Here is a 20263-nt window from a genome sequence, read left to right as displayed (position 1 = left end):
CACATTATGATGATGTCCTACCGAGTGGGCCCAGAGATACCTCTCCGTTTACACGGAGTGACAAATCCCAGTCTCGATTCGTGCCAACCCAACAGACACTTTCGGAGATACCTGTAGTGTACCTTTATAGGCACCCAGTTACGTTGTGACGTTTGGCACACCCAAAGCACTCCTACGGTATCCGGGAGTTGCACAATCTCATGGTCTAAGGAAATGATACTTGACATTAGAAAAGATTTAGCATACGAAGTACACGATCTTTGTGCTAGGCTTAGGATTGGGTCTTGTCCATCACATCATTCTCCTAATGATGTGATCCCGTTATCAATGACATGCAATGTCCATGGTCTGGAAACCGTAACCATCTATTGATCAACGAGCTAGTCAACTAGAGGCTTACTAGGGACATGGTGTTGTCTATGTATCCACACATGTATCTGAGTTTCCTATCAATACAATTCCAGCATGGATAATAAACGATTATCATGAACAAGGAAATATAATAATAACTAATTTATTATTGCCTCTAGGACATATTTCCAACAGGTTGGAGTTGCTCTTAAAGGACGACTTAACGACAAAAATTCTAGAGAACAACCACTGTGACCATGTCCTGTGTTTTATAATCCAAAAATCATAATTAATTATATGGATCTCCTTACAGAATCACACACATCAATCTAGATTAAAAAAAATGAGGTCATGGAAAAGTAAGTGAGCTAGAACCTACAAAATGCCCCCACCTAGAACCTACAGAATGTGTTAGGACATCTTCAAGGCGGACCCGCAAATCGCCTTCATCCGTCTGGACCACGGAAGCCACACGGGCCTGTATCGGTCCGCCGGACGGCGGGATGCGATTTCTCCAACGTGCGAGCATCTGTCTCTATGTACTAGCTGGGACGCAGCGAACACAGCGCGACAGGAACGTGGGCTTGAATGCAATCCGACGACCGAAAATGCTTAAATCTGAAGATCCAGTGGCCGGTGGCCGCGAACGATAGTATAGTACGATGGCTGGAAAGATGCGTGAGGTTGGCGCAGATTGCTCGGCGAAGATAGCTTGGTGCAGGAGTCGGTCGTCCGGTGTAGTTTGTCGGCGCGCTGGGTCATGGCGTCGTGCGCGACCTGTGATGCTTGAATTTTCTCCGCGACGTGGCTCGGCTGGTGATCTAGAGGCTCGGTGTAGATTCCTGCTCTTGTTCCCGGCGTGATGATGCATGCATGCATCTGCTGGCGCATGGGGGTTCGTGTCCTAGTGGATGATTGCATGGCTGGGAGACTCACCTGCAGTTCTCTGGTGATGGTGCTGGTTCAGCGATGAGTGCCTGCTCGATGCAAGGCGGCGGCGGCGGCTCGGAAAGTTGGAAGTCGACCGGTTCGGAGTAGATCGCCGGGAGCTCTGTCTCCTGTTTAATTTGCCGGCTTGTACGGCTGGCCGGCGTCGAGGCGTGGGCATGTACATGCATGGAGTCGACATAGTTGCAGGCAAGCAGCGTTGGAGCATAGTCCGATCGTGTAGATTGGATGGAGTCGGTGCCCATGCGTTCGTACGCACGGATGGAGGCGAAGCTGCCGATTGCATGGGTCGAAATCGTACGCGGTCGCTGCCGCTTGCACCAATTCCTGCTGGATTTACCGGATTTATTGGTGGCTAAGAAAAAACCAATCAGACGGAATTCTGATTATTATTACTTTGCGAGGTGGAATTCTGATTTTTTGATCTATAATCTAAGGAATCATTCAATTCTCTGATTGATCGGGCTATCACCAAAATGGCATACCCTTCTTAATTTAGGCATCCACGACTGGTGTTCTTCCCAGAGGCTACTCATTCTTCTCCCATTTGCGAAGCAGTGGCAGAGCTATGTGTGCTTAAGGCCATGTTCGGTTCCATAATATTTCAAGGGGTTTGAAGGGGATTAATTCCCTAGCAAGTTAAAATCCACCTTAAGGGATGTAAGCCCTGGCTCAATGGTAGACAGCACTATGGTTGATGTCTCTGGCCAGGGTTCGACGTCCCACTCTCTGAGTTTTCTCCTGTAAAGCGAAGCGGGGGGTGGCTTCTAATTCCCCTCCCCATCTCGTTTAAAATCCACCTTAAACCCCTCCAACATCCCCTTGTGGCGGGGATTATCCGAACAAGCCCTTAGGGGAGGGGTGGGGGGGGCTTTGCCCCCCATCCTTGAGAAAAAAAAGTATTTGGGCCCCTCAAGTCTGCATGTTTTACTATTTACCCGGACAGATTACTATTTTGCCCCTCATCCTAGGAAGCGAATTTTTACTAACTCGTTGCGCGTGCAACTTATATTTGATCCACCCATCCATCCTAAACATCAAATCATCATGCAGCTGGTCCCATGCATGCATGTTAACATCAATAGGCCCTATGCTAGAAATCTGACACAAGGTATGGAAGGCATCAGTGGTGGGCTACTTCACCATATTTGCTAGCAAAGTTAATATGTCACCATAACTTCTAAATAAACTATGAAAAATTGAATTCATTTATTTATTTGAGTTTCTCACGGCTAGTTCTATGAATGGGTTTTCGGGACCCACACTTGTTGAACCTTGCACTGTTAGGGAAACATGGCTGGAGGCTAATGACAAATCCTAATTCACTATGTGCAAGAGTGTTGAAGGCGAGGTACTACCCAGAAACTGATTTCATGAATGGTACTATTCCCAGGGCGGCTTCAAAAACTTGGAGAGCCATTGTTGCTGGACGTGAGGCTATTAATGCTGGGTTAATAAAACGTGTGGGTGATGGATCTTCAATATCCATCTGGACGGATAGTTGGATTGCAGGAACCTCTACGAGAAGACCCTGTTTAAACCAAATGGAACACAGCTCCAATTTGTGAGCGAGCTTATTAATACATAAAATTGGACATGGAGGACTGATCTTGTTCGGGACACTTTCATCACTCCGGACGCTGATGCTATACTCAACATCCCGTTGTGTGTAGGAGGAGGGGAAGATTTCTTGGCTTGGGACCATGAGCGCTCCGGCGTTTATTCCGTCAAATCGGCGTACCGATCTCTAGTGACCAAGAAGAGCATGATGCTCTACGAGAAGGGACGGTAACAGGAACTTCGGCGAGTGACAGAGAAATGTGGACTAGGCTTTGAAAGCTCAATGTGATGCCGAAGGTGCGCATTTTTTGGTGGCGGGTAGTAAGGGGAATCCTCCCTGATTTGGCAACCTTGAAGCTCGTCACATTGCGGAAATAAGCAAGTGCAAGCTATGCCTTGCCGCGGATGAAGACCTCATGCATGCTCTGGTGCATCGTTCACATGCGCGCAGATTCTGGGATGAGGCTCAGATGTGGTTTGATTTTCGTCTTCCTCGGCTACACCCGGATACTTGGAGCAGGGATATTTTTATGTGATGACCGGTTCTCAGAGAGGGTGAAGATTATAACTGTCATGTGGTCGATGGCACTCGAGGAATAGGTGGACTCATGAGGAGGAAGCTATGAATCCGCGAGAAGCGCCATGCAAAGAATCAAAGAGGCGCTATCCTTGTTGGAAATCCCAAAGAAAGACGCCAAGGTTCTTCCAGGACACGGATGGCAACCCCCCGAAGTTGGACATATTACAATCACGTCCGATGGAGCGATAAACTCTGAGCTTGGTGTAGGGGGCGCTGGTGGTGTGGCGAGGTCGGCGTCCTTCTTTCTAGGAGCGTGGAGCAAGCCGTACCTCGACGTGTCGGATCCGCTGGTCATGGAGGTGCTAGCACTGCGAGGTGCTGTTAAACTTGCTAATATGTGTGGCTTCACGCAGATGATTATGGAGACTGACTGCCTTCAACTAGTCGAGCTATGGAATACCCGGTTGTCAGCGCGTTCTATGGTGGCACCGCTTTTAGATGAAATTAGAGAGCTCTCTCTTCAGTTTAATTCCTTTGTAATTCAACATATTGCCAATGTACCCGCACACTTGGTGCTAAGCTAGCATGCATGCTAAGTGTGTCCGAGAGTTGGATCGACAAAACTCAAAGCTTCCTGACCAGCACCCTTTTAGCGGACTGTAGCAGGAACGCTTTAGTTGAATAAAGCTCTCCAAGTTTCCCGCAAAAAAATTACGTGGCCTGCCAGGCGTGGGCGCGGGGGATGCGAGGCCGAGGCCGACACGTTCGCCTCTTCGGAGCCATTCGACGCACGGCAGGAGCTCCAACTCCTTGGGCGGCAGTTCCCCTGCGACCTACCCAGCGTGACCACAAGCTTGAGCGGTGGTTGCACCTAAGGAATCTCGTCGAGGGGTTGGGCGATGGTGCGGCTGCTACGGGGCGACGACGGCGACGTGTGCAATGGGGAGAGAGAAAATAAATAGATAAAAATGTGAATGAGTGAATGTCAGGTGGGCCAGACGGGGCATGCAGCGAACAAAGGCGGATGAAAAGGTCACAAAAAACATCCGTTTCGTGTCTGCCTCCAATCCAAATATGTCTCAAATATACGCTGGAAATGGGTCCGAGCAGACACAAATCGGAGTGAAAATAGGCATAGGTTGCTGCATTAGGCACTGATTTTTACCTGCGCGGACACATATGATTGATCGATCATTCCCATGCGCGTTGGCTGTACGTTCCTCCCTACCTCCTGAAATACACTAGGCCTCCTAACTCAGCAACTCCCCACCAAGACCTGCAGCATGCAGCATGTTATGCACTAGTACGCGGTTATAAGAGCAACTCCAACGCAGCGAACTCTCGCGTCCATATGGCAGCAAGCCAGCCAGCTTGCTTAAGTGCAGCTACAGCGAGGCAAGCGTCTGGGCCACATGCACACTCTTCGGCCAGCAGCACACGGAAGATTGCTCTTCGGCCAGGTCGTCTCGTCATCGGCCTAAATAAATCTGAAAAGAGCTCTCCGGCTTAAGGGACACCGGTGTCATATAATTGCAATTTACTACGAATTAGGTCATATATTAAGGGATTTTTTATAAATAGATTTTTTTTAAATCTGACCTAAAGAGGAGGAGAACACCAGCTGAAACTGCATATCCAAACTCCGTTGAAACCTGACAGGGGTTGCCTTCCCTTCTTCTGATCCTGCTTACTACTTATTGCCAAATGCATGGTAATTATGATAAATGGCAAACAACAAAGATGGCACAGCTCATAGTTGCCAAGGCCTAAATGACTTAGTAAACGAGTAATGTTGAATAAAGCTGACGGTACATATAGTATATGCTTAGACATGCAACCTGGGAAAAAATCATCAAACAATAAATATCACAATGTATTGACATACGGTTCTGCTAATAAATAAGTTAGATCCTGTGTGTTTTCCTGGAGGCGAGTGAGTTCGATCTTGTTGTTTGGCAGATTCCTCGACATGCCCACCAAAAACTTGACTAGTAGGTGCACATAATCATCATCATCTTGGTATATGATTTCACTGAGCCTAAGGTTGTTGCAACTGAAATGCACCAGATCCTTGGAATATGACTGGTGGCGTTCCATCACCTCCTTTGTAGGATGGAAATCGCAGACCTGTCGAACAGCACAAAGGATTCATTACTATTATACTACAGAATGTATTGAGCTATGATAATTAATAGTTGATGAAAGAAGTAGCAGTAGCACCTTGCAATGGTGCAAAGTGAGCTTCTGCAGGTTAGGCGAGTTGTGTAGGTATTGGCGCAGCCCGAGGAAGTCGTCGCTGATAAGACACTGGTCCAGGGACAAGCTTCTCATGTTCTCAAACTTGAATACGGGAAGATGCTCAAGACTCACAAAGAAGAGCAACTGAAAGAGAAAACCATACAGGCAGACAATCAATTTCTTATCTTTCAATTCAATGGCTCTAGATAGATATAGGACAAATAGAAGATTCGAAGTGAGGATATCAAGAAGAAGATATTACCGTGACATCAAAATCCAACAAGTGCAAGGTTGTCACATTAGACAGCGTGAGAAGAACATTCAGCTGTTCGATCCGGTCCATCCATGGCAGTAGGATCGAGGCATTGACAAGTGACGGCATGGTATGGGGTTCGGTCGTATCAACAAGGGGATCAGACGTGTCGTCGGCTAGGCGAAGAGAAACAAGAGCAGGGGCCTCTATAAACAACTTGAAAACTTCAAGTTCAGACACCGTGTGATCGCTATCAACAATGACCAATTTCTTGAGGGAGGAGGAGATTATCTTAGCAATGCCGGTGAGCAGGAAGGTACAGTTTTTGAGTTTCACCTCCTCCAGAGCAGGGCAGCGAGGGGAACTGATGTGGCTCGCAAGATCGTTCAGTTCCAACTCCAGGGTAGAAAGATGCAACTTTCTGAGCCGGCGGGGCCATGCATCTTGACCACAATGGCGGAGCCAGCGGTTCCCGACGGGAAGGGAGTTTCCGTGCAGCCGGAACTCTTCCAGGAGCGTAAACTCATGGCCGCGCAGGAGCTTGACCGGGAAGTCGTCATGAACACCGTCGCGTGTATACCTAAATCCACGGTCGATGTCGAGGCACGGCTCGGCGCGCCAGAGGTGCCTCCACCTCGTGGACAGCACGCACGTCTGCACCGTCTGCTGGGCCTTGAGGCGGGAGAGGATGGCGCGGAGGTGGTCGTCCGGCAGCGCGCTCAGCCGGTCATCGCCCGCATCACAGCCGCCGCCGTCGTCTGCATGGTGCGGACGCTTCGGCTCCGCGGAGGAGTCCGTGGAGCCAAGCATGTTCTGGATTGCTGGGCACAGTACGTAGGGAAGACGACTAATCTGCTGCGTGTGGCTGCGCCGCCGCAATGAACGGAGGAAGATTAGATCGGCCGATCGGGATTCGGGAGTGAGGAGAAAGACGGACCAGAGATACCCTAATCGGCTTTAGCTGAACAAAAATATATATAACTTGTCATGCTGTAAATTACTATAAAAATTGTCGTTCCATAGTGTAGTATGAAACTGGACAATTTTTTTTGAAAAAACTAACACCCACACGTGTGGCATCTTGCACATCACCCACACGCCTCCAATACCACTCATTTTGCCACATCAAAACAGATGACATCAGCAGAAATCTTTTTGGTTTTCGGCTTAAAAATATTTTATCTCCTAATTAAAAATCTAATTAAAAATCCGGTTTCACCATTAAATCCGTCTCGACGAGATCTTCAAAACTAGACCCCATGTTGATATGTTTTGATGAATTTTTTTTTTGCCCGAAAGTTGCCATGATGTTTACACTGTAGTTGTCATAGTGGTTAAACTAAAGTTGCTATGTGGCAATTTTAGTTTGTAGAGCATGACAATTTTAGTATTTTGATGATGGCAATTCCAGTACTTTGCCTATGAAAATTATTTTTTGTATGAACCATGGCAATTTTAAGTGCATGTATCATGGCAATTTTAGTTTATGGTTCATGGCAAGTATAGTTTCTTAATTCCCCGTTTTATAATATGTCAAAATTTACTTTAAAATGTAGAAGAAAATAGCTGAAACATATCATGGCAACTTCAATGTAAACACCATGGCAATTCATGTGCAATAGACATGGTAAGTTTTAACCCAAAAAAATTCGTCAAAATATATTGATATGAGATCTAGTTTCGAAGATCTCGTCGCGAGAGATTTAATGGTGAAAACGGATCTTCAATCGGAATTTTCATTTAAGAGATAAAACATTTTAAAAACTGAAAATCCAAAAAGAATCCCATATACATGCATGGTGATGTGGCGCAATCCATGTGTTATAGGGTGTGTGTGTGGGTTTCGCTCCCACCACACGTGTGGGTGTTAGCGTTGTCCAAAACTTATCAGTTGGCAAAACGTATAACAAGTGTTATGGACGAGATGATATATGCAACTGGTCAAAAAAATTGAATTTATAAACATGTCACATGGAATTTTAAACATTTTCAAAATATATCATGTTTTTAGATGGCAAATTTCTTGTTTTTATGTTTTTTTGGGAAACATTAATAGTCTAATGGCAAATTTTACACATTGTCTTTTTTTAAATACAAATTTTATCTTCTAAAGATGGCAAAATTTAGAATTTTCCTCCTGGTCACAATGCAAATTCATGGCGAAATATAGTTCTCCCTGTAGTACTCCCATGAACACAAATATGCTCATGAAAGCAAATAGGCTAATAAAAAAATTAAAATTCTTATGAAAACAATCCAAGGGATATTCAAAATCAATGTTTTCATGGTGCACAAGAAAAAAAATAGAATGGCATGTTTCAACAATTCTGCAATTTTCCAAGAAATAATTAACCATGGGGCAAAAAAATGAATTTTCTAGGTACCAATATATAAACTTGCCATGGACTAAATATATAATTTGCCATGGGTTGTTTAATAAATTTTTGTGGTGCAAATACAAAAATGATTTTGTAGGGTTCAAAAAATAAATTTGCAAGGTTACATAAGTGTAAATTTGCCATGTTGCAATTTTTCTTTAAAAAAATTACGCGGTCCGTAAAATAAAATTGCCACGGCCCGTAACACTAAATTTGCCAAAGTCACATGGCAACTGTAAGGTAGATTTGCCATCATCTGTAAATTAAATTTTCCATGGCCCTTAAAGTAAATTTGCAATGTTGAAAACAATTGTAAAATAATATGGTTGTCATTTTTCATGGTTTGGAATAAGAAGAAATGTTTTGAAATTGCCATGTGACCGTAAGAAAATAAATTCAAAGTTTCCATGTGCATCTGATGAAATTCGTAGATTGCCATGAGCATTAAAATATGTTCTAACAATTGCCATAGGGGCTCGTACAACATATGGTCGTCGAGAGCTGCCAAGTGGATGAACCTCCTTGTTTTGCTCCTGATGGCGATCAGCTACCAGGTCGTTTTGTACGTTCTGCTTCCTCTAGACGTGAGGAGACATGTGTGGCTTGGCAGGCATTCTTGCTGGCCCAGCATCCACACTAGTGCAGCTCCAGAGTGAGTTGTCCCTGACCCATTGGAAGACGTTTTTTTTGGTGTATACATGTATGATTCCTTCATAGGTAGGCATCTCTGACGCATGGAAAGCAGAAGAGAATTGGAGAAACAGATGTGCAACATATATACTGTATGTATCATGGTTAATTTGGGAACTAGAGAAATAAATCAAGATTTGGTTATGTGCTTTCCCTGTCCATTTTTCGGCACAAATTATTGCTTCTTTCCCCTTGTTGTCTCTCACAAGTTTTCTCTTCCTGGTTGGGTCGGGCAACATTGACGGTCGAGTAGCAATCCCCTCTTAAAGGTGTTGCCTTCCGAGTGCTGTAGATGATGGGGCTCGGGTGCGTGTGGGGCTGTGCCAACATGCATTTTCCATGTCAGTAGGTCTGTGGAATTGTAGATGATGCTGAATGTAGTCATTCAGGCCAGAGATGGAGCTTGCCATTAAATCCATTCCCGGTTCTAATTTCTGAATATAGCTACAGACAGTGGATGTTTGAGTCAAGAAAGGTTCTAACCTTGTAACTGTATAGGTGGACAATAGTCTCATTGACAGAAAATCAGTGACATACACTACGAGGAAAAGATGAGAAAATGTTATCCCAAATGAAAAAAAATCGTATGGACGATGGTATACAAGACACTTCCACTTGAACCAAGTAACCAATCTACACTCTAGTATAGAAGAAACGAGTTGGTGAACTCCAAACGAGCCAACCATCCGATAAATCAAATCCAAGGATTCCTGAATTTATTTTTGATGTGTCAATCCTCACTTAACATATACTCCCTCCGTTCCTAAATATTTGTCTTTCTAGACATTTCAAATGACTACTACATATGGATGTATGTAGACATATTTTAGAGTGTAGATTCACTCGTTTTGCTCCGTATATAGTCACTTGTTGAAATGCCTAGAAAGACAAGTATTTAGGAACGGAGGGAGTAGTTAATTAATCCTCGATTCGACACAACTCAAAATAGATATTTATTCCAAAGTACATTGCTCGTGCGATATATATTTGCACATTCCGAGGTACTAATAAAAAGGTAAAGCGGACGGATGATACATACGCTTAGACATGCAACCTGGGCAGAAATCAGCGAATGACAGACAGCATAGTGTTTTGCCATACAGTTCTTCTAATCGACACTTCAGTGAGTTAGACCTTGCTTTTCTTTTTCCTTTTTTTGAGCGAAGTGAGTTCGATCTTGTTGTTTGGCAGATTCCTCGACATGCCCACCAAAAACTTGACCAATAGATGGACAGAAGCATCACTGTCTCGGTATATGATTTCACAAAGCCTAAGCTTCTTGCACTTGAAATGCTCCAGGTCCTTAGAATATGATTGGTGGCGTTCCATCACCTCCTTTGTAGGCTGGAAATCCAAGACCTGTTTTACAGTGCATAGGAGTGGAATTAATATCACACAATGTATTGAGTTATGGTAATATATAGTTCGTGAAATAAGTCATAGTCACACCCTGCAATGGCGCATGGTGAGCTTCTGCAGGTTAGGTCAGTTCCACAGGTATTGCTGTAGGCCGAGGAAGTCATCGCTGATACGGCACACATCCAGGAACAAGGTTCTCAGGTTCTTAAACTTGAACAGAGGAAGGTTCTCATGACTGTCATTGAACAACAACTGAAACCCAGATAGATAGATATAAGATAGATAGACAGTCATTTTGTTATCTTTGAATTCTCCCGGATAAATTAATTAAGGAGATGCAAACTGAGTAAATAAAAGTGGGTATATATATATATCAAGATTCAAGAAGAAGATATTACCGTGACCGCAAAATTCGACCAGTGCAAGGTTGTGACATTAGACAGCGCGCCAAAAATGCCTAATTGGTGCTTCACGTCCTCCTGGATCCAGCGCAGATGAAACGATATGTGGTTCGGTTGGGTCAACAATGTGATGGAGCTCCTCACCGAGGCGGAGAGAAACAAGCGCAGGGGCGTCTATAACCAACTTGAAAGCTTCAAATTCATTCATAATGTACTCGCCATGGACGACCAATTTCTTGAGCGAGGAGGAGGCGATCCTGATATTGCTGGTGAGCAAGAACCAGCATTTTTCCAGTCGCACCTCCTCCAGAGCAGGGCAGCGGGAGCTGCTGATGTGGCTCGCGAGATCTGTCAGTTGCAATTCCACGCTTGAAAGACGCAACCTTCTGAGCCCGCGAGGCCATGTATCTCCTATGTCGCGGCGGAGCCAATGATTCCCGATGGTGACGGTGGACCCGTGCAGCCGGAAGTCCTCCAAGAGCGTGAACTCATGGCCGCGCAGAAAGTTGGTCGTGAAGTACTCAGGATTGTAGCGGGTATAAAACTCCCGCTCGTCGATGTCGAGGCACGGCACGGCGCGCCAGAGGTACCGCCACCGCGCGGCGAGCGCGCACGTCTGCACCGCCTGTTAGTAGTAATCTTGATTATACTAGTGGTTAGCGGCATGCATGAGTTAGTTGCTCGCCAGCCTGGTGGATATGCCTTGCATGTGTGCGTGTGCATGGGCTAGCCAGTTCGTTTGGCACGTCCGTGCGGTGCGGATCGTGGCCGCCGAGTCGTGGCCTGCATGTGCGGGAGAAGCTGGTCGAGTGGAGCGGCCGTAGCTGAGTCGTGTGTGTGTGCGCCTGTGTGAGCCAGCGGGTATAAAGACCCTCCTCATGTACTGATCAAAGTGCGCCGGTATGAGCCGAGCCTAGGACCAGAGATGAGGTAGTCTCTACCGGGACCGTGGTGTGCGCCCGGTCGGCTGTGAGAAAGAGCTCCTCTGGATAGGCTGCGGTGTGTTGCCACGCCCGGGTATGTGCCCAGTAAAGTGAGGTCGTTCGTGCGGCCGAGGCGCCGTTCGTGCGGCGGAGGCATTTGTGCGCCGGAAAAATTGTATGCTCCATCTTCCACCTTCTTTTGTGTGAGTGAGAGAAAAAGAGCTATCTGGGTTTGTCCCAACACCGCCTGCCGGGCCTTGGGGCGCGAGAGGATGGCGCGGAGGAGATCATCCGGCAGCGCGCTCAGCGGCTCAGGCGGTCATCGCCCGCATCACCGCCGCCGCCGTCGTCTGCGTGGCATGGACGCTTCTGCTCGGTGGCGACAAGCATTTCTGTTGTTCTAGATTGGCGCGCGCAGTACGCAGCAGACAACTAATCTGCTGCTGGGTGTAGCTGCGCCGCCGCCGCCATGGCTTCAGAGAAAGATGGGATCGGGGGGATTCGGAAGTGAGGAGAAAGACCGGGAGAAAGCCCTTGGACTGTACTCTATATATGCATAGAACGGGCCCTTTCTATCTTGTTTTTCTTTCTTTATTACTACTATCTTTTCCCTCAAATGGTTTTCCTCCTTTTTCTCTATTTATTAGTTTTTTATTTATTTTTATTTTCTTTCCCACCTCTTCTTTTCTTTTGTTTCCTTCTTAGTTCATGTCCACGGTAAATGTCTTTTGTAGTTTTATGTAGGCTTCACTAATTCATAACCCATTTGTGTTATTTTCTAAAATGTTCTAGTAATATATGGCAACGGTTTTATCACTAACTTTGATACCAAAACATTTGTACCATTTTCACGAGTCGTATGAACAGTTTAGTTGGAAAGAATGAACATAGTTTAGTTGGAAAGAATGAACATTTTGTTTGATGTATTCAAAGACTATAGCTAAAAAATGCGGACCACCATTATTTTTTAACACAATTTCAGATTACCTATGTGATGTTTTCTATTAAATTTTGTGTACTAGTAGTTTTTTCTTTTGTACTAGTAGTTACTTTCTGCATGGAGCAACTCCGACCGTATTTTCCCCATATCAAGTTGTGGGTGTTGTGTGAGGGGGTAGTTTCTTATTTTCCCCATCAACAAAAAAACTCAAGGGGCCACAGATGGTGATAGATGGTCAAAAGCGTATGGTCGACCGTGGCGGGGAGTATCACTGGGGTTTGGGTAGGGATGGGGAGCCCCTATTCCCCCCCCCCCCCCTGCATACGCGGATCACAGAAAAGTGGGGTCGCATAGAGGTCCGTTGAACAGGGAGGTGGGCTAGGTGAGTATTGGAGTGTGTTTTACGCGCAAAACTCACAAAAGGATGTAACGAGGACGGGACCTGTGTTGGGTTGCTCTTAAAGGATAGATTAATAACAAAATTTCTAGAAACCAACCACCGCAGTCATGTCCCATGTTTATAATCCAAAAACCATAATTCTATGGATGATCGTACAAAATCCCACACATCAATCCGGAAAAATAAGGTCATGGAGAAGTAAATGTGCTAAAAAAAAGAATGTATAACAAAACATATAAATGAAACCCTACAAAGAAATGCCATGCGAGATGAAGCTTTGTCCAGATTGACCCCCCAAACATCAAGAAAATAGATACAAGCACATAGAAACAATTGCAATGCATCGGAGTTCAGCAAATGAATCTTTGCATGCTTGCAATTTTGTTCCTTTTATTTTCCCTCATGTAGAAGAATACATTTAATTTAAACATAACACATTGAGAGTTCATGTCTCAAAATAATACTACGAATGTAACTTTTATTGAATATATGTTCTAAATTTAGTGCAAGTGTGTCATCCAAATTGACATTGAATTACATATTAAACCTTAATATTTAGATGCATTCTTATGCTCTTAAACTTGGTATATAAAATTGTACTCCCTCTGCCCCAGAAGTGTCAAAAAAACGTCTTACATTATGGGAAAGTGGGAGTACTATTTGAGATAGATGTCGAGAGCGAGTTATAGAAAATATAGAAGTTTAGTACCATGGTACTCCTTGACCGGGAGTAATGCTACATCGACGGGATATTACGGGGGGAGGGATGTTACGGAGTGCTTGTGACTTGGCATGCTGTGACTGATATAAGGGGGAGGGACGGGCCCCACCCACCTGAAATTCAGAGTAGGGGATAGTTCGTAATGAGCCCGTTAGTTTAGCATTTTAACCTTGATCGGTGTCGGAGAACCACTCCAATCCGACCGTTTATTCAAAGAGTAGTTCTAGGTTTTCAGTAGTCTATGTTGCATCTATTTTTCATATCTACATTCCATGAAAAGCCGAAATTAATAAAAATAAGGTTAGATCATCCTATCCAAACCAGAGCCATCACAACTCTCTTTTCAGTGCATTTCAACTTTGAGTTTACTTCTACATCACCATGTCAAGTTTCTAGTCATAGGGCTTAGTCCTTTAGAGTTTCGAGTTATATTCACTTTAGTCATGTCGCCGCCGCATCATTATCCCATCCATTGCCGACCACCACCATCTATCGTATTCCAGAACGTCTCAGCACTGCATCTACCATAATCATACTTGAGGTTGCTTGCATCTTTGCTTGGTCCAATTGGATCCTCTGGCTTTGATTCAAAATAAAGGCATAAAAAATCGGATCCCACCAGATTAGAATTAGTCTCACCATTCGGACCAGAATCGGCTTTGGGCAGTGTTCACCAAAATAGGCACAACTTTGTCACATGGACTACTTTCCGGCTCCACGAATACTCAAAATGATCGCAATGATCGTGCACATCCAAAAAGTTCTCCCTGTGTATGCCAAGAGCCCTGGAAGGCCTTCATAGCATTGTCTTGTAACTTAGAAATTTTGCCCTAATTTCAGAACACGATTCATTGCAATTTTTCATATGATAGTAGAAATTATTTGACCATTCATATGAACTCCCATTTGAGTTATTCTTCATGCGTTGTAAAGCTTATGTCAATACACAGCTTGAGAAAAAATATAAATAAATGTATTTTTAAGTGAAGTTGCATAGAGAAACTTTAGTGTATTTCACTTTGTGATCTTCATTTATATCTTGTTGTTCAAGGCATTGTCCTTAATTTTTTCACAACTTTTTACATTATATTTGGAGTTTATTCCTAGGCACTGTCTTAACTGACTTTGCAATCTTGGTTTATATCTTCTTGTTCAAGGCTACTGCATATAATCTGTTGATGCTAGGTGCGTAGTGCCGTGGCCCCATGAGTGTTCTAGGATAGGATCACGTCTCTAGTCCATTCTAGTCCAGGACCAGCACATTACCGTTATTGTGCATTTGTGCAACTTGCATATCTGAATTGATTATGACTAACATGTTGGAAATATGCCCTAGAGGCAATAATAAAAGTATTATTATTATATTTCTTTGTTCATGATAATTGTCTTTATTCATGCTATAACTGTATTATCCGGAAATCGTAATACACGTGTGAATACATAGACCATAATAAGTCCCTAGTAAGCCTCTAGTTGACTAGCTCGTTGATCAACAGATAGTCATGGTTTCCTGGCTATGGACATTGGATGTCATTGATAACGGGATCACATCATTAGGAGAATGATGTGATGGACAAGACCTAATCCTAAGCATAGCACAAGATCGTGTAGTTCGTTTGCTAGAGCTTTTCCAATGTCAAGTATCTTTTCCTTTGACCATGAGATCGTGTAACTCCCGGATACCGTAAGAGTACTTTGGGTGTATCAAACGTCACAACGTAACTGGGTGACTATAAAGGTGCACTACAGGTATTTCCGAAAGTGTCTATTGGGTTGACACGGATCGAGACTGGGATTTGTCACTCCATATAACGGAGAGGTATCACTGGGCCCACTCGGTAATGCATCATCATTATGAGCTTAAGGTGACCAAATGGTTGATCACGGGATCATGCATTACGGTACGAGTAAAGTGACTTGCCGGTAACGAGACTGAACAAGGTATTGGGATACCGACGATCGAGTCTCGGGCAAGTAACATACCGATTGACAAAGGGAATTGTATACGGGGTTGTTTAATCCTCGACATCGTGGTTCATCCGATGAGATCATCGTGGAGCATGTGGGAGCCAACATGGGTATCCAGATCCCGCTGTTAGTTATTGACCGGAGAGTCATCCCGGTCATGTCTGCATGTCTCCCGAACCCGTAGGGTCTACACACTTAAGGTTCGGTGACGCTAGGGTTGTGAAGATATGTATATGCAGTAACCCGAATGTTGTTCGGAGTCCCGGATGAGATCCCGGACGTCACGAGGAGTTCCGGAATGGTCCGGAGGTAAAGAATTATATATAGGAAGTGCTGTTTCGGCCATCGGGACAAGTTTCGGGGTTATCGGTATTGTACCGGGACCACCGGAGGGGTCCCGGGGGCCCACCGGGTGGGGCCACCTGTCCCGGGGGGCCACATGGGCTGTATGGGGTGCGCCTTGGCCTAGATGGGCCAAGGGCACCAGCCCCAAAAGCCCATGCGCCTAGGGTTCCACTTAAGGGAAGAGTCCCAATGGTGGAAGGCACCTCTAGGTGCCTTGGGGGGGAGGGAAACCTCCCCTTGGCTGCCGCACCTAGGAGATTGGATCTCCTAGGCTGGCACATCCCCCCCCCCCCTTGGCCCTCCTATATATAGTTGAGGAGAGGGAGGACTTCATACCTCAGCCTTTGGTGCTTCCCTCTCCCCTGTTACATCTCTCCCTCGTAGTACACGGCGAAGCCCTGCTACTGTGACGCCCTGCATCCACCAACACGCCGTCGTGCTGCTGGATCTTCATCAACCTCTCCTCCCCCCTTGCTGGATCAAGAAAGGAGGAGACGTCATCCGTTCCGTACGTGTGTTGAACGCGGAGGTACCGTCCGTTCGGTGCGAGGATCTCCGGTGATTTGAATCATGTCGTGTTCGACTACATGAACCCCGTTCTTCGAACGCTTCCGCTCGCGATCTACAAAGGTATGTAGATGCATCTAATCACTCGTTGCTAGATGAACTCCTAGATGGATCTTGGTGAAACGAGTAGGAAAATTTTTGTTTTCTGCTACGTTCCCCAAAAGTGGCATCATGAGCTAGGTCTATGCGTAGTTCTCTTGCGCGAGTAGAACACAATTTGTTGTGGGCGTAGATGTTGTCAATTTTCTTGCCGCTACTAGTCTTATCTTGCTTCAACGGTATTGTGGGATGAAGCGGCCCGGACCAACCTTACACGTATGCATACGTGAGACCGGTTCCACCGACTAACATGCACAAGTTGCATAAGGTGGCTGGCGGGTGTCTGTCTCTCCTACTTTAGTTGGAGCAGATTCGATGAACAGGGTCCTTATGAAGGGTAAATAGAAGTTGACAAATCACGTTGTGGCTTTCACGTAGGTAAGAAAACGTTCTTGTTAGAACCCTACTTCAGCCACGTAAAACTTGCAACAACAATTAGAGGACGTCTAACTTGTTTTTGCATCAAGTGCTTTGTGATATGATATGGCCAAAGTTGTGATGAATGATGAATGATCTATATGTGATGTATGAGATGTTCATGCTATTGTACAAGGAATCACAACTTACATGTCGATGAGTATGACGGTGACAGGATGATCATGGAGCCCCAAGATGGAGATCAAAGAAGCTATGTGATATTGGCCATATCATGTCACTATTATTATTTGATTGCATGTGATGTTTATCATGTTTTGCATCTTGTTTACTTAGAACGACGGTAGTAAATAAGATGATCCCTTACAACAATTTCAAGAAGTGTTCTCCCCTAACTGTGCACCGTTGCTACAGTTCGTCGTTTCGAAGCACGCCGTGATGATCGGGTGTGATAGATCCTTACGTTCACATACAACGGGTGTAAGACAGTTTTACACATGCAAAACACTTAGGGTTAACTTGACGAGCCTAGCATGTACAGACATGGCCTCGGAACACAGAAGACCGAAAGGTCGAGCATGAGTCGTATAGAAGATACGATCAACATGAAGATGTTCACCGACGTTGACTAGTCCGTCTCACGTGATGATCGGACACGGTCTAGTTAACTCGGATCATGTAATACTCAGATGACTAGAGGGATGTCTAATCTGAGTGGGAGTTCATTAATAATTTGATTAGATGAACTTAATTATCATGAACTTAGTCTAAAATCTTTACAATATGTCTTGTAGATCAAATGGCCAACGTTGTATTCAATTTCAACGCGTTCCTAGAGAAAACCAAGCTGAAAGACGATGGCAGCAACTATACGGACTGGGTCCGGAACCTGAGGATCATCCTCATAGCTGCCAAGAAAGATTATGTCCTACAAGCACCGCTAGGTGATCCACCCGTCCCACAGAACCAAGACGCTGTGAACGCTTGGCAGACACGTACTGATGACTACTCCCTCGTTCAGTGCGGCATGCTTTACAGCTTAGAGCCGGGGCTCCAAAAGCGTTTTGAGAGACATGGAGCATATGAGATGTTCGAAGAGCTGAAAATGGTTTTTCAAGCTCATGCCCGGATCGAGAGATATGAAGTCTCCGATAAGTTCTTCAGCTGTAAGATGGAGGAAAATAGTTCTGCCAGTGAGCACATACTCACTATGTCTGGGTTACATAACCGCTTGACTCAGCTGGGAGTTAATCTCCCGGATGACGCGGTCATTGACAGAATCCTCCAGTCGCTTCCACCAAGCTACAAGAGCTTTGTGATGAACTTCAATATGCAGGGGATGGTAAAGACCATTCCTGAAGTATTTGCTATGCTGAAATCAGCAGAGGTAGAAGTCAAGAAGGAACATCAAGTGTTGATGATGAATAAAACCACTAAGTTCAAGAAGGGCAAGGGTAAAAAGAACTTCAAGAAGGACGGCAAGGAAGTTGCTGCGCCCGGCAAGCAAGCTGTCGGGAAGAAGTCAAAGAATGGACCCAAGCCTGAGACAGAGTGCTTTTATTGCAAAGGGAAGGGTCACTGGAAGCGGAACTGCCCCAAATACTTAGCGGACAAGAAGGCCGGCAACACCAAAGGTATATTTGATATACATGTAATTGATGTGTACCTTACCAGTGCTCGTAGTAACTCCTGGGTATTTGATACCGGTGCCATTGCTCATATTTGTAACTCACAGCAGGAGCTGCGGAATAAACGGAGACTGGCGAAGGACGAGGTGACGATGCGCGTCAAGAATGGTTCCAAGGTCGATGTGATCGCCGTCGGCACGCTACCTCTACATTTACCTACGGGATTAGTTATAAACCTCAATAATTGTTATTTAGTGCCATGTTTGAGCATGAACATTGTATCAGGATCTCGTTTAATACGAGATGGCTACTCATTTAAATCCGAGAATAATGGTTGTTCTATTTATATGAGAGATATGTTTTATGGTCATGCTCCGATAGTCAATGGTTTATTCTTAATGAATCTCGAACGTAATACTACACATGTTCATAATGTGAGTACCAAAAGATGTAAGGTTGATAATGATAGTCCCACATACTTGTGGCACTGCCGCCTTGGTCACATAGGTGTCAAACGCATGAAGAAGCTCCATGCAGATGGACTTTTAGAGTCTCTTGATTATGAATCATTTGACACGTGCGAACCATGCCTCATGGGTAAGATGACCAAGACTCCGTTCTCAGGAACAATGGAGCGAGCAACCAACTTATTGGAAATCATACATACTGATGTGTGCGGTCCAATGAGTGTTGAGGCTCGCGGTGGCTATCGTTATGTTCTCACCCTCACTGATGACTTGAGTAGATATGGGTATGTCTACTTAATGAAACACAAGTCTGAAACCTTTGAAAAGTTCAAGGAATTTCAGAGTGAGGTTGAGAATCAACGTGACGGGAAAATCAAATTTCTACGATCAGATCGTGGAGGAGAATACTTGAGTCATGAATTTGGCACACACTTAAGAAAATGTGGAATAGTTTCACAACTCACGCCGCCTGGAACACCTCAGCGTAACGGTGTGTCCGAACGTCGTAATCGCACTCTATTGGATATGGTGCGGTCTATGATGTCTCTTACTGATTTACCGCTATCTTTTTGGGGCTATGCTTTAGAGACTGCCGCATTCACTTTAAATAGGGCTCCGTCGAAATCCGTTGAGACGACACCGTATGAATTATGGTTTGGGAAGAAACCTAAGCTGTCGTTTTTAAAAGTTTGGGGATGCGATGCTTATGTCAAGAAACTTCAACCTGAGAAGCTCGAACCCAAGTCGGAAAAATGCGTCTTCATAGGATACCCTAAAGAAACTATTGGGTATACCTTCTACCTAAGATCCGAAGGCAAGATCTTTGTTGCCAAGAACGGAATCTTTCTGGAGAAAGAGTTTCTCTCGAAAGAAGTAAGTGGGAGGAAAGTAGAACTTGATGAGGTATTACCTCTTGAAGCAGCAAATGGCGCAACTCAAGAAAATGTTCCTGAGGTGCCTGCACCGACTAGAGAGGAAGTTATTGATGATGATCAAGATACTTCAGATCAAGCTCCTACTGAGATTCGAAGGTCCACAAGGACACGTTCCGCACCAGAGTGGTACGGCAACCCTGTCTTGGAAATCATGTTGTTAGACAACGGTGAACCTTCGAACTATGAAGAAGCGATGG

At 44.9% G+C, this 20263-nt stretch overlaps 1 protein-coding gene and 1 long non-coding RNA gene across 2 annotated transcripts; both read right to left on the bottom strand.

The window, feature by feature from the left end:
• Positions 1–5204: 5204 nt before the first annotated feature.
• LOC147977417 (MEIOTIC F-BOX protein MOF-like) lies at positions 5205–6680 on the bottom strand. Its single transcript, XM_087521163.1, has 4 exons — positions 5880–6680; positions 5600–5761; positions 5265–5506; positions 5205–5217 (listed from the first exon to the last, which is right to left on the bottom strand). The coding sequence occupies exons 1-4, from the start codon at positions 6678–6680 to the stop codon at positions 5205–5207; spliced, it is 1218 nt and encodes a 405-aa protein (XP_087377289.1).
• A 3148-nt stretch (positions 6681–9828) lies between these two features.
• Positions 9829–11460, bottom strand: LOC147977416 (uncharacterized). Its single transcript, XR_015602224.1, has 3 exons — positions 10696–11460; positions 10388–10549; positions 9829–10297 (listed from the first exon to the last, which is right to left on the bottom strand). It is a non-coding gene; the product is annotated as an uncharacterized LOC147977416 (long non-coding RNA).
• Between the last annotated feature and the right edge of the window lie 8803 nt (positions 11461–20263).

The sequence above is a fragment of the Triticum urartu genome, chromosome 4A, assembly GCF_056163025.1.
Source record: "Triticum urartu cultivar PI428250 chromosome 4A, HENAU_Tu73, whole genome shotgun sequence".
In the NCBI taxonomy this organism is placed as follows: Eukaryota; Viridiplantae; Streptophyta; class Magnoliopsida; order Poales; family Poaceae; genus Triticum; species Triticum urartu.
Note: the sequence above shows the minus strand (reverse complement) of the source record. Positions and strands in the feature narration are given on the sequence as shown.

Coding starts and splice junctions, on each gene's coding strand:
- LOC147977417 (XM_087521163.1), bottom strand. CDS start 6,680: ATGCTTGGCTCCACGGACTCCTCCGCGGAGCCGAAGCGTCCGCACCAT. Junction 5,762..5,879: donor TGTTGGATTTTGATGTCACG/GTAATATCTTCT, acceptor TTTCTCTTTCAG/TTGCTCTTCTTTGTGAGTCT. Junction 5,507..5,599: donor TCACTTTGCACCATTGCAAG/GTGCTACTGCTA, acceptor GCTGTTCGACAG/GTCTGCGATTTCCATCCTAC.